At 35.2% G+C, this 14511-nt stretch overlaps 2 protein-coding genes and 1 long non-coding RNA gene across 3 annotated transcripts in view; all 3 read left to right on the plus strand.

The window, feature by feature from the left end:
* The window catches only part of LOC141444306 (uncharacterized), a 99401-nt gene that overhangs the window by 74358 nt on the left and 10532 nt on the right, over positions 1–14511 (plus strand). The gene's annotated exons all lie outside the window — the stretch shown is intronic.
* Positions 4853–9917, plus strand: LOC141444028 (uncharacterized). Its single transcript, XM_074109471.1, has 5 exons — positions 4853–5038; positions 6250–6297; positions 6643–6663; positions 8885–8908; positions 9765–9917. The coding sequence occupies exons 1-5, from the start codon at positions 4958–4960 to the stop codon at positions 9915–9917; spliced, it is 327 nt and encodes a 108-aa protein (XP_073965572.1). The 5' UTR covers positions 4853–4957.
* On the plus strand, positions 11860–13491 carry LOC141444309 (uncharacterized). Its single transcript, XR_012453160.1, has 3 exons — positions 11860–11929; positions 12606–12653; positions 13451–13491. It is a non-coding gene; the product is annotated as an uncharacterized lncRNA (long non-coding RNA).

Genomic DNA, 14511 nt, shown 5'->3' on the forward strand with positions numbered 1-14511 from the left:
GGATGTCAACATAACATTGGTAGTACAACGGTTCCACCCCAGTACCAGTACGTGATTCAATTTCCTCGGCTATACCTACATGTACGCGTGCTAGAAATATAACATTGCAGTATTACATTGCATTTTGGTAGTTGAGCATCCCCAAAAAGAAGGCGAAGGCATGCATGCTTTAATTAAAATGAGAACAGTAAATTTCAATATACCTACAGGTTGATAAAAAAAATCCTGTACTATACTGTAACCCATATTAGGGCTACTGATTACTAATACGATATAAGTGGGAAAACATCGAAATTAGAAAGTCTTCTTGCGACTCCACTTCCATACAAAACTTTTTTTTTCGAATCACAGTATTTTTCTACTTGGATCATATTAGTAATTAGTAGCCCTAATGTGGTTTAAAGTACAGGTTTTTAATAACACCCTATACACATTTTTTTATACACACCTAAGAAATGGTACCTGGCTATGTATATGGCGAAAACGGGTAAACCGTATGAAGTTATAGAAGTTTCCCAAGACTCAGAAACAGACACAAAATTTAAATCTATTGTCAAGAAGACATTAATATATAAGGCGTATTATTAAAATTAATGATTATATCATGGATAGGGAAATTTGGAAATAATTCCGATCCGCATTGGCGAGTGCTTACTCCAAATAGCGAATTGAGAACTGTTTTAAATATGTAGTCGTGCTAAATACTTGTGATGTATAGATATCACTAAAATATGATTGTAAATCTGTTTACAAAATATACCTAGGTTTATTGCCAGACTCTTCTCAACAGAGGTTTTTACGAACCGGTGGTAAATTTTTGACATTCATAAGTGCTTGTTACAATTTAAATTGAATAAAGATATTTTGACTTTGACTCAATATTTCATGTCAAAGCTTGTCTTAAGCAAAGTGCCAATCAGACTCGCGCACGAAGGGTTCCGTACCATCTATACAACTTCATTAGGATTAGCAAAAAAATGGCAAAAAAAAACATTTGTTGTATGGGGTCCCCTTAAATATTTATTCTGATCTATTTTTTGTTATATATATATTATATCGACTACAGTTATACATAATCTGTGAAAATTTCAACTGTCTCACTATCATGGTTCATGAGATACAGCCTGGTGACAGACGGACGGACAGCGAAGTAGTATAAAGTAGTAGGGTTTCCGTTTATACCCTTTGGGTACGGAACCCTGAAGAGGCACAAAAAGCTAAACCGTTATGTGGATACAAATGGGTGCGATGCGATATGTATCACATGAGGAACCTTTCACAATAAAATATGAGTACACATTTGAACAGGAATACGAATCCATTGAATGTGCTTCCATTAATTTAAAGCACTTAATACAATTACTTTTCTTAATAAAACCATTTATATTTCAAGTGAGGTTTTTTATAAAGGTATATTTCTGTATTTTGTATAGCACGTTTAAAACATTACTAGCGGTATATTGGTACAAGTGGCATGCTAATGTTAGCGTATATTGATGCAAGTGATAAAAACGTTTATAAATCAATAGATGAAGGTAAAAGAGCATCTGTTTTATTGTTCATTGCAAGCCATATAAGTATTTCATCTAAAAATTCATATACAATATAAAAATATCGTTAGATCAGTAATCTACGCATTACGCCGTATACTGGAGCAAGTGGTAATTAGCTCAGTATACCGCACAACTACAAGATGTAAAATACGCGTATAGTAGTGTATCTGCAATTTTCTCAAAAACTATAAGAAATTTCAAAATTCCATGAATACAGGTAGAAAGCAAATATTTTCTTTGGAACCAATGCAAAATTTTGAAAAGTTATATCATCAAATGAGAAAGTTACAGGTTTTGGAACCTTTGAACAGCTCTCCTGTAAATTTATGATTATGCACTTGTACCAGTATACGTAGGAGGTGTCGATATCATTTAATATGACTGAGTCTCACTGACTGTTTCATCTCCAAAATCTAAAAACATATGAAATTGTTGGAAATTAAGTGATACCCGTGACCCGTATGCTAATAAATACTCGTAGTTAAAGGTAACGGCGAATTGTAAAAACAAATTAAGAATATAATTTAGACTAAAACGTAGGTAGATACTTATTTTTATGGATATAAGCTCTCGGTGTTTTTTTTTTTTCAACTTGATACCACCACAGATTCCCAAGGAAAAGAGTCTTGACAGGCTGATAGACAGGCGGAAAACATTTTATGTATAATTATGCACAAAAATAAATACAATACAATATTATTTATTGCACACCACAAATCCGTATAAAAAAATGTAAAGATATTTAATACAAATTTATACAATATTTTTGTGCTTATACTACTAGGTAACCATCTATGGACATTGTGTTTGAAATAAATGGATTATTATTATATTATGGACACAAATTCAGGATAGACAATAGGCCGTCTTATCTCTTAAAATCACTTCATCGCTTTGACGACCGGATGGCCAATGGGTCAGAGAACCTGACTACGAAGCTTGAGGTCCTGGGTTCGATTCCCGTCCGGGGCAGATATTATTATCAAAATTGAATAATACGAATGTTTGTTCGCGGGTCTTGGATGTTGTATGTATATATTTATCTATATAGGTATGTTTATCCATAGCACAAGTTTTGCTTAGTCTTAGTTTGAGACTATAATAGGTCAATGTGGCGTCAAGTCTCCCATGATATTTTATTTAAAGCGATCTCTTCCTGACAACTATTTGAGTTCAGAACTTGTAATTATGTTAAAAATAGATGAACTTAACGTAACGTTGAAAGGACAAAACCAGTCAACTTTTGAATGTGGGAAAAAAAATAACTCTAAGTGAAAGTGTAGATACTTACAGAAATTGTTCTATTAGGACCCTTTACAGGTAAATCTATTCAAAATTATCTAAATATTCGTTTGCTCTTAAGTAGTATAATATAAAAATAGATTAGGTACAAGAAAAAAACTAAAACTACATTAAAATTAAATAGACTAAAACGATAATAAAGGCATGCAGGTACCAATGATGCTGGCAGCATTTCCCGCTGGATCGTAAGACTGATGCGTTAAGCAAAGAAACTGCCAGCTCTTCGGTCTCCTGTGGTATCTCTGAGTCTTCTTGATACATCCTTGAAGAGACTCAGAGCACCAGGGTTATGATCGATGTGTCGATGGTATACCTTCACTTGACCGAATTTCATTTGCCCGAATTTCATGTGCTATAAATATTTAACCGCCATAATATTGTTTCTTGTAAATTTATTTTCACTACTCATTGTTTACCATATTAATCAAATGACAGAATCTTTGTTTCCCATAATATTCATTTCAATAATTTCATTTTTCATAATCATTGTAAGACATAAGTACCTATCACATGCCATCATATCATTTGCCATCCATGTAAATCCCGTACGTCAAACAAACCTTTGAATTAGGTAAATTTTAATCACATAGATTAGGTTACGTTAGAACTCCGACTTTTGATCTGTGCGGGCGAGCGAAGCGAGCGAGCAAGACAGTTCGGAGCAGAAGCGACTCGGATAGGTTAGGTTAAGAACGCTAAGGCGGGAGCTTAGCTCCCGCCTTAGCCTTCGATGTTAGGTTTTTTTTTACAGCAGCCGGATAATAAAGATAATACATAGATTAGTAATAGAAAAAAGCAATTTTAATCAATCATAATCAAAATAAACACCATTTAGTATGGCGTTTGAATATTCTATTAAATAATATTATTGCACTTAATAATATGGAAAACAATACGTATTGCATTCGTATCATTATGGCATCTAATTTTCGGGAAATAAGAAAATATCAAATAAATTTTCTGGTAAACGAAACATTCGGACAAATGAAGTTTCGGGCATATAACTTCGGGCAAATGAAATTATGGCATATAACTTTCGGGCAAACAATAGATAACCTGTATCGATGATAGTATATCGTTTTAGCGGTCCGAGGGTCACCAACGGTGCTGGCTGAAAATCAGCGCTGGGGTGTTTTTAACGATTCAGCATTATGCTGAGCCAGTGTCCGATTCAGAACCGCAATGACACATACCGTTCCTCGTGTTGTTCATTTGTAGGTACTTAATATTGTTGTGTCTTGTGTTGTGAATAAAATCCTTATGCGTAAACATCAATAAGTGAGAGGGTTTTTATTTGGAAAGGTGCTAAGTAAAATCAGCAACATCTTTAGCCTAACGTTCATCCACCATAACCTTTCGTATATTTTTTTTTACAGTTCAATGGCAAAACCAACTGCAGAACCATATTTAAAAAAACTAACTAATATTTAGTCTAAGGCCCTCATCACACTTGCGAGTAGCGAGCGTATTTTGCACAGATTACTCTGAGAACTAACGTTCAGAGTGTTCAGACGGGTAACTTCCATAGAAAAAAAAAATCGCTTATAGATTTTGACAGTTACTTTTTTTTAATTCTTTAATTCATGGGGCTGTGACATTTTCTGTTATGCCAAAAAAGAAGAACCGTCAGAGACAATGCGAGTATTTTTTCAATGAAGACAACCGGCCGTGGTATTATTTGTATGAAGGTATCACCACGGTAGTACTATTAGTTATTCTGTGGTATCACGCAACGAGTTTGCCGCGACTGATATGTGTAAAGAAAACACGCTCGTAACTCGCAAGTATGATAAGGCCTTAACAAGCACTAATAAATATCACTAAGTCCTCAAATAATCTTCCAATAACTAGTTACAGGCAAGAAACTGTTCAACAACATTAGAATTCTTCAACCATCCAATCCTAAACCAGCACATCATGGTTTGAAGCCGAACAATTAGCACCTAACGGCATAGCACCTGAAATTGCATTTATAATCGATTAGCTTATTGAAATTTAGTCAGTTCAAATTGATTTACGCAGTGTGAATTAAACAAGTGGCTAATTAGCGAGTGTTATAAATAGGAGTTGGAAGGAAAGGCCTGTACTCCTAAATCTTCGCCATGGGAAGTAGAGTAATTTTCCTGGTTTGTTGGTTCATTGTTGCGATCTCAGGATATGATTCTTTCGACGACGGATACAATGTAAGATTTTTTTCTTTTTAACCTCCCGTGTAAAAAGAGGGGTGTAGGTAATAAGTTTGACGCCAATGTCGGTCTGTCTGTGCTCGTATCATATCGGACGGACCGATTTTGCCTCTACAAGCTTCTATTTTACTTAAGCTCAGAGGTATATATTTGTTTGTATGCTTCCAATTTTACAAGTTAATTTTGATCCACTTCTAGTGGTCCGATTTACAAATTTTAGTATACATACATACTTAATGTATGTAGATTGAATGACAATGCAAGTACAATCAAGAAAAGTACAATCGTCAAAAAACTCCTTTAAAACTAAAATGTCATTTTTAAGTTTTAATTTGTTGTAGTAATTTTAACAAATGATTTAACCAGTTCCAGCATGAATATAAACTTGTTCAAAACAATACAAAAAATGTTCACCATTTAGTATTTTATACGACTAGCTGTCGGTAGGCCTCCAACAAGATGGAGTGACGACCTGGCGGAAAGCACAAGACCGGTCTGAGTGAAGGGCCTCGGTGGAGGCCTAATGTCCAGCAGTGGACGTCTTTCGGCTGACATGATGATGATTTAGTATTTTATGTAAGAAAATTCATCATCATCATCATCATCATCCCAGTCTATACACGTCCCACTGCTGGGCACAGGCCTCCTCTCAGAACAAGAGGGCTTGGGCCATAGTTCCCACGCGGGCCCAGTGCGGATTGGGAACTTCGCACGCACCATTGAATCGCTTCTGCAGGCTTGTGCAGGTTTCCTCACGATGTTTTCCTTCACCGCGAAGCTCGTGGTAAATTTCAAAAGTAATCTCGTAAGAAAATTATTGTGTGGTAATTTAAAACAATTCAACAAATGCGAGGTCGTACAGCAGGGCTACTCGAAGTTCGTGTCGTGCGGTCCCTCTGACACTTATTCTATTTAATACGAGAGCGAGAGGGACGGTACGATACGAACTTCGAAAATACAAACTAAGGCATGGATGCACAGAAAAACCAGAAAAAGAGACCGGCGCTGGGAATCGAACCCAGGTCCTCAGCAATCCGTGCTGCGTGCTATAACCCCTACACCACCGCTGGACAGGAATCTAGACACGAATTTTTCCTATGCATACATATCTCAGGTTGCTTATTTCTACTACGCTACTTATGCTTATGCTTATGCTTCGAGTTTCGTAGTAGTCCTGCAGTACACTAACCATGTTTTATGTTTTACAGAATGATATTATGGGCCTCTCAAACTCAGTTTCTGGCGCCAACCTAAGGGTAATAATTTCGTTTGCATTTTTTTTACATTGCTCCTCTCTTACCAACTTAACGTTGACAGAAGAGATACTAAATAATAGAGAGATAAATTTGTATTCGTCTGTGTATCCTATAAGAAGGTAGATTATGATCGTATTGGATTATTATCGTATGTTTCAAATTATTAATTGATAGTTTATTAGTTGATATTATAGTTGATACTCGTAGTGTAGCTTGATTAATGTATAAAACTAAATACACCAAAGAGCTATATTTTAGCTCTGTCATTCTATGTGGATAACTCGTCAAGCGAGTATTCAAGTGTAAGTAACTCCAGCTTAAATTAATGAACAAATCTTTTTTCAGTTGTTGCCACTTGTACATAAGGTATGTTTCGTTGGTTCCTTGCTTTTTTATGGAAAAATACATTATATGAACCAATGTTTGTAACAGTTTTAATTATTTGGTAATTACACCGTATGTGTGTTACCGGCAGCCAGGCTTTTTTAAGGGTAATAAAGTAACGTACCATTGCTGTAAATTAACCGTCGTGTCATTAATTTAATTAATAAACTTAAATTCAGACTTTGTTAACTTTCTAACAAAATTATAATTACCAGCAATGTACAGCAAAGTAACACATAACAAACAATAATAATCAAAGTATCTGTCGGCTGTCATTTACACTTACTTGTCAATTTACTTTGCTGTACATTGCTGGCAATTATAATTTCTTTACAAACTTAATAGCCTGCATTTTAGTTTATTAATTAAATTAATGTCGTGCTTAAGTTACAGAAATGCGTTACTTTAACCTCCCTTAAAAAAGCCTGACTGCCGGTAACACACTGTATGTTTGTTACGGGATTTAGACTGTTACTGTGCCAAAATATCGGGAGCTCATTAAAGCCCCATTTAGACAATACGAGGCATTGTATACAAGTTTTACTACATTACGTTATTTGTTTGATCAACTGAATTCACTGTCTCTCAATAGTCTGCAATGTAACGCATGTGCAAGTTCTTGTATCGTCGAAATAGGGCTTAAAAGTAATCACTGCCTACATCCATACTAATATTGTAAATGTGAAAGTGTGTTTGTATGTATGTTTGCCCGTCTTTCACGTCGAAACGGAGCGACGGATCGACGTGATTTTTGGCATAGAGATAGTTTATGGGCCAGAGAGTGACATAGGCTACTTTTTATCCCGGAAAAATGCACAGTTCCCGAGGAAGGAGCGCGTGATAACCGAATTCCACACGGGCGGAGCCGCGGCCAAAAGCTAGTCTAATAAATATCATCTACTATCTAAGGACCGGTTTCGCCACTCATTGATAAAATTTATGTAACATATAAATGTGATGCCGTCTCTGTTAATTCGCACAAAACAAACAGAGACGACATCACAGATATCCGATGTAAAATTTATAAATTTGTTATTTAATTTTTAATAATTGTTCTTTACACGCATAGCTCGTGGTAAGTACCAAGATTTATAAATCGTGTAGCAGCCGCTTTTTTCAGTAGGTAACAATGCACAGAAAAACCAGAAAAAGAGACCAGCACTGGGAATCGAACCCAGGTCCTCAGCAATCCGTGCTGCGTGCTATAACCCCTACACCACTGCTGGACAGGAATCTAGACACGAATTTTTCCTATGCATACATATCTCAGATTGCTTATTTCTACTATGCTACTTAAGCAGCAGCACTAGTGACATCTATGTTTCGTCGACAGACGTCACATTCTTTCGGAACTAACCGCTCACCCAGACAAGAGATGTCGCTACTAAGCAATCAAATTATGATTTGTTTTTTGGAGTATTTTTGTATTTTTTTTATTAACTCCAAATTTGTTACTTTTACGGGTATTGGGTATAAAAAAAAATACAAAAAGACTCCAAAAACAAATCATAAGTTGAAGTTGATAAAAATCAATTACTGATTTTACGCTTTAAGTGTATATCCGATACAACCATGAGTTATTTTTCACGTTCATTCACTTATCACCTTCTTAAAATTAGGACCAAGGCGACCGAGTTTTGTTCGGTATTTGCGAAATTGGAAAACGCGTTCGCCAATAGATAAGACCAAACTAGATCGATTTTAAACAGATTACTTAAAAACTTGTTTTCATTTTTATTAAGTATTTCTGTTTAAATCGTGTGTGTAACATTTCTATTTCTATTATTAGCTACCGAACTGTCGGGGTGCCACATAGAAAATTTCATCAAAATCATTTGAGCTATTTCCAAGATAAGGGTAATTATAAGTAAGGTATTAAGGTAAGTATTTCAACCGACTTATTTTGTGGGAATGGGCTGTAGAATTTGATGACATTTTCGGTTATTTTTTAAACATTCTGTATTTCTACTAGAAAGCCTGGAAACTGTAACAGAATCTTCTGCATGTACACGCCTTAATAATGTCCCATTCCCGAAATATTTAAGTAAAGGTACCTAAATATTTTTTTTTTACATTCATCAGTGCTGGTTATAACCTAAATAGAATATAATTTGACTTTGACTTTTAATTTTGTGACAACTTGTACCTATACGGGATTTTTTTTACTATTTTTGTCTTAATCTTTTTTTATTTGTCCCCTTAGAATATAAACGTCATTAATAATGCGGTAAGTATTCATCTGCGTTGGCAAAAATATTGACCAAACTTAAACTCGTCCTCAAAACATTTGATTACTTGCGTTGATTGATTCCAAACAAAATACTGAATCAAACCCTATAAAGGCACGGTATAGGTACCATCAGACAAATACCCTAAAGTTGATAGTGGTAATAGACGTGTCCGTCAACTTGAAAGTTCGACTTTAGCGACATATTCATTTGATAGGTACTTGTTTAAAAATTGATAGACTAGTCTGGATAGATAGATATAATTGGCTGATGGTACAATACTGTATTTAATTGTTAAATTTACCTTAAATTTAGCTAATTTAAAGTCAATAAACACTATATACGTTCACGTTCTAACCAACTTGTAGTCTTCACCTTTATGTCGTAGTGAAACTAATTTTTTGCTGTAAATAAGTTGTCCCGGGAATTATAGCTGTATTAGATTCGCTCTGTTCATCCACCATTACCTCTCATATTTCGTTTTCTAGATTTTTTTTTATCGTACATACTAGCACTACAACAATATGGCTACAATACAAAAAACAGCAGAACAAGTATTTCACTGAGCTATTTCATTTAGAGCTGGTCTTGTACTACGAACAAATAACAAACACAAATTCGAACATCTATTATTTAAAACGAGAGTGAGAATGACAAAACGACACGAAAATCGATTTTCGAATTCCGAAGTAGCCCCGCTGCGCTGAGCGAGAAGCGAGAATAGGTCAATGAAGCGTCTCTATTGGTTCATGACAATCGCACATTTTTGGTGATACGCAGCCTAAAAGTAAATGTATTCAGTAAAGTTTTATAATTATTTTAAATGTAAAAAATATGTATTATTTGTCTATTCAGGGAAATCTGACGATCAGCGATCTGAAAAAAACTCTTAATGATGTAAGTATTACTCACGTCAAGCTTGATATGCAAAAAAATAAAACTCCATCTGTAATAATAGCTACAATTTCACAATTTATGTCTTTATCTTACACCCATATTATAAGTTAATAATATACTATACGTAATAAAAATCTATCTATTTATATCTATACTTATAATCCATACAATTCAAACATAATCAGCAATGAAATAGTATAATACAAAATAAGTGAAAACAAGAAATAAACACACAAATCTATTTCACCATCCATTGATTAGCGTTAACTGACGGTTAAATGTGATGCCGTCTCTATTTGTCTAGTTCGAATAGACGGAGACGGCTTCACATTTAACAGTCAGTTAACACTAATCAATGGATGGTGAAACAGCCCTTAAATCTAAATTTCTATACGTAATTACTAATAAGGCCTTCAAACACTCATATGATCCTTTTCACGAGGCAAAAAACTTTCTATCGCAACTTTTTTAACTCATTTCAAAAACCGGAAGTTATAACCTTGCTATAATAACATCGAAATCGGTTTTATTGAGTTTTTATTATTATATTCAAATTTCAAACATCTCTCAAAAAAAAGGAATTCGATTGGACTTCAATTCTAATATCAGCCGAGATGACGTTTTATTCGCAATCGAAAAATGTCAACTACAAAATAAAAATTTGAAAAATTTCGCGCGTTACTTAATGTCGAATGATTAGACTTGGAGCCGTATCGTATGTGTCTAGTTTGGGGGTGACACTCTTTCCCGGCCCGGATAACACTGACATGGAAATACCGGCCCTGTTTTTTGTGTACACGCTCATAGAAACTGACAGGAGCTTTTATCGGCGTGTACACGAAAAACAGGGTTGGTATTTCCATCCCGGATTATCCCCTATAACCCTAGAGTAATGATATGCGTCAGAAAACTTTGCAATTAACGCCATTTTTGATGTTCAGTTTGTCTGTCATTGACATATTTTGTCCTGTTTTTGTGGACAAATTTCTTATTTAACATTTAAGTTTATCGCATTGATATTTTAATATTTTTTTATTATTTATTTGATCGATCGTTTTTACACTTAATTATTGTAATTATTTTTAAATTTAATCCAAATTTGACATTGTAATTCTAATTTAACTGAAATTTTATTGTAATTTGCTACTATCATATATTATTATTTTTTGTATACATTTTGCATATTTATAATGCACTTTTTTGATAAGGAAATAAATTAATCTATTCTAATATAATCTTGTTGCAAAGATTGGTTTGTTTTGTTTGTAATATACCTATAAATAATTATTTGAAGATAAAGTAGTGTATACATGTAACTGTACAATGTGTTTTAATACGATTATTAACATAAATAATATATTATAATGCAGGTGGGTACGGTAAGTAAAGTATAATCCACTTTTTTTTGTTTTAAATGAGACTTCGGGGAAGTAAACGTTCGCGGAAATAGACATTCGGAGAATTAGACGTTCGCGGAAATAGACATTCGGGGAACGAAGAATGAAATCAGCGATAAAAAAAATTGATTGAGTCATACGTTAGGTACAGATCTAGTTAATATTTTTCCATCGTATTTTGTCCGATAAGTTCGTATTTGCGTTGTTTCTTTCTCTATTAGCTTCAGTAAACTTTAGATAGTGTGAGTGAGAAAGCAAGATAAATATAAACTTTTACGAGAAAATACGACGGCAAAACATTATTCAAAAATTATTAATAAATAAATAAATGAAATAAATAAATATCACGGGACAATTCACACCAATTGACCTAGTCCCAAAGTAAGCTTAGCAAAGCTTGTGTTATGGGTACTAAGCAATGGATAAATATAATTATATAGATAGATATAATACTTAAACATATATTAAACACACAAGACCCGAGACCAAACATTAGTATTTTTCATACAAATATCTGCCCCGACACGGGAATCGAACCACTAGGCCATCTGGTCGTTAATGTACGATGTAATAATGTACTTTGGAAGTGCAAGTCAATGGCAGCTTTTTACCTTGCCATGTACCTAAATAGTTACAGATCCTTTTCCGAGGCAGGTTTGCGTTCCTTGCTTTTTCTTACATGTTTCTTTATTTCAGAATATCGATGCCTTGAATAATGCTCAGAATGTAAGTTTTGTGTCTTGTTGGTATTTCTGTTTTTTATCGGTATTTTATTTTTGTGTATCTAGTTGTAGTGTTTGTAAGAAAGCGGGTAGGTTGATATAGTACATTGTGTCTTAAGGGCGGTAAATAAGGAATTACGAACGAGAGTCTATTAGAAGCCCGAAGACGAAGACTGAGGGCTTTAATGAGTCGATGTTCGTAATTCTAGTTTTTCATCACATTTGCGAGTAAAATTGTATATTTGTAAACGCTTCACTAGATCATGAATTTATTTTTCTTTCTATCATTGAAATTAACTCAAACATCATCTGTATTAATTCGACTTAAATTTAAGACACTTCGTTTAATAAACACAACTAGAGGATCTACAACAAAAAGCAAAGATATCTTTATCTTTAAATAGTATAAAATAAAGTTTGTATTACTCAATTTATTTCAATATTTTTCACGGAATGTTTGTATATACCTACCTACCTAATATATAACATGGGTAACTAATGTCACGCCGCGGCTTCGTGCTGGTACTGTTGCTGAGAACGGGAGGTGAAAAATGTGAAGTGCCTTTCATTATGGCCTTCATCATTATGTAGCCGTTTTTTTTCCAAAGTTGCACCCGCGCGAAGTCGTGGCGGGTCGCTAGTTCACAAAAACTAAAATAAAATTGTTTCTTCTGTTCTAGGGCCAGATTGTCATCAACGATATATCTAAATTGTCTAACACTATACGAGTACGTACCTACACCAATTTCAATTATTACTAGATATTAATAGATGATAAGTATGCTAGTGAACTTTACGGTAGTGAGGGCTATCGTTTTTGTCTCACTAGATGGCGCACTGTTGCGTGAGGTTTTTAAGTATGGCTTAGATTAAAATCATATTGAATACCTACACCTTAAAACCGTACCATAAAAATATCGAGCATGCCACAGTGTTGCATAGTCCCCGTTTTGTTCGGAAAAAAGGGAGGACAAAGGTTTCCGAAAGACAAAACTGTCTCAAAACACAGACATTCATTGCCCCGGAACGCATATTTGCCATAATTAATTTCAGATATTGCAAAATATTCACAAAATTATTCTAATTTGACATTTCGGAGACCTCACGCTACACAAGCGCCTCTAGTGGCGAATTCATACGCGATAGCCCTGACAGCTGGAAAAATATGCAAGTTAAGGTGGCAATGAGCGGTACACATCACTCGTAGAAGAGATATACGCTAGGGGAAGAAAGTCCTCGCGTGGCGACCACAAACCGGAAGACGAAGCGCTGGCAGGCCCTCCAGTAGATGGACTGACGACATTGTGAGAGTTGCGGGCAACCGGTAGATGCAAATGGCGAGTTGTCATTCATTGTGGCGTTCCTTAGAACGCCCCTTAGGGGAGGCCTGCGGTCAGCAGTGGACGTCTTCCGGCTGATGAATAAACAAAGAAGGCATTGCTAATTTGTCTTTTAAAATAGCAAGAGTTTAACTAATACAATTAAGTTATAAACAATAACACTTTTCTTTTTATTTCAATTCCAGGGTGCGAAAAAGCTTTTGTCGAGTGATTCGAACGTGGTAAGTTATTTTCATACATACGTTTACTGGTCCCGCGTGGGAGCTACCAGCGCCAGCTCTAGCTCTAGATCAAGGTAGAGCGAGTGTCTACTCCACTTCCGCGCCTCTCAAAAGATGCCACCATCATTTTATTTTGCACTGGCAACTGGAAAATGGCGCCTCTTGCCATCTGGTGCCTAGAGCGACCGCTCCTACGCTGCTCTACCCCAGGCGGTGGAAGCGACGACCAAAGCTCTCGTTCTGACAAGAAGACTGTACCCAGTTGTAGGCGTATACCGTGTGTGGCCAGCAGGGCTACTACAAACTTCGAAGCTCGAGGTTCGTGTCGTTCGGTCCCTCTGACACTTGTACTATTTAATAGGAGAGCGAGAGGGACGATACGACACGAACTTCGAGTTTCGAGTTTCGTTGTAGCCCTGCTGTAATACGAGCAAATAATTAAAACATAGATCATAATCGTCAAACTGAACAACAAAATAGTTTTTTAATTTTTATTACACTTTTAAGTTTATTCGAAAAAGCAATGTAAAGCAAAATGCTTGATATTTGTAGCGTGACAGGTGACGTCAGTTGTGTTCTATACTTCCCGCCGCCTAACTTTGCCTAAAAGTTCATTGCCCCGACTAGTACCACAAAAACTATAAAGGTATAATTCTAATAATTTAATAGGCACTATACCGTTAAGCGATTCGAACACAATCCGGGAGTAACGTAAAGACGTCGCATAAAAAATGTATCTCAAAAATGCGTCAAAACTGAGTATTAAGTAATGAACTTTTAGGCAAATTTATATGGCGCGTGGTATAGGATGGCGTAAATTGATGGTAGTATTTAATTTTTATGAAAAAGGGAAAATTCAAGGACTTCATTATTTTTAAAAGTCGCTGAACTAATGTTGTTAAGTTAAACCCGTATGGTGTGGGATGATGAACAGGTTACCATATCACGGGAATGTGTTTACTAACCATGGGATGCAGAGGAAGTAGCAATAACTAGTTAATATATGTGACTGTTATTCAGGTAAA

The sequence above is a fragment of the Choristoneura fumiferana genome, chromosome 29 (assembly GCF_025370935.1).
Source record: "Choristoneura fumiferana chromosome 29, NRCan_CFum_1, whole genome shotgun sequence".
Taxonomy (NCBI): domain Eukaryota; kingdom Metazoa; phylum Arthropoda; class Insecta; order Lepidoptera; family Tortricidae; genus Choristoneura; species Choristoneura fumiferana.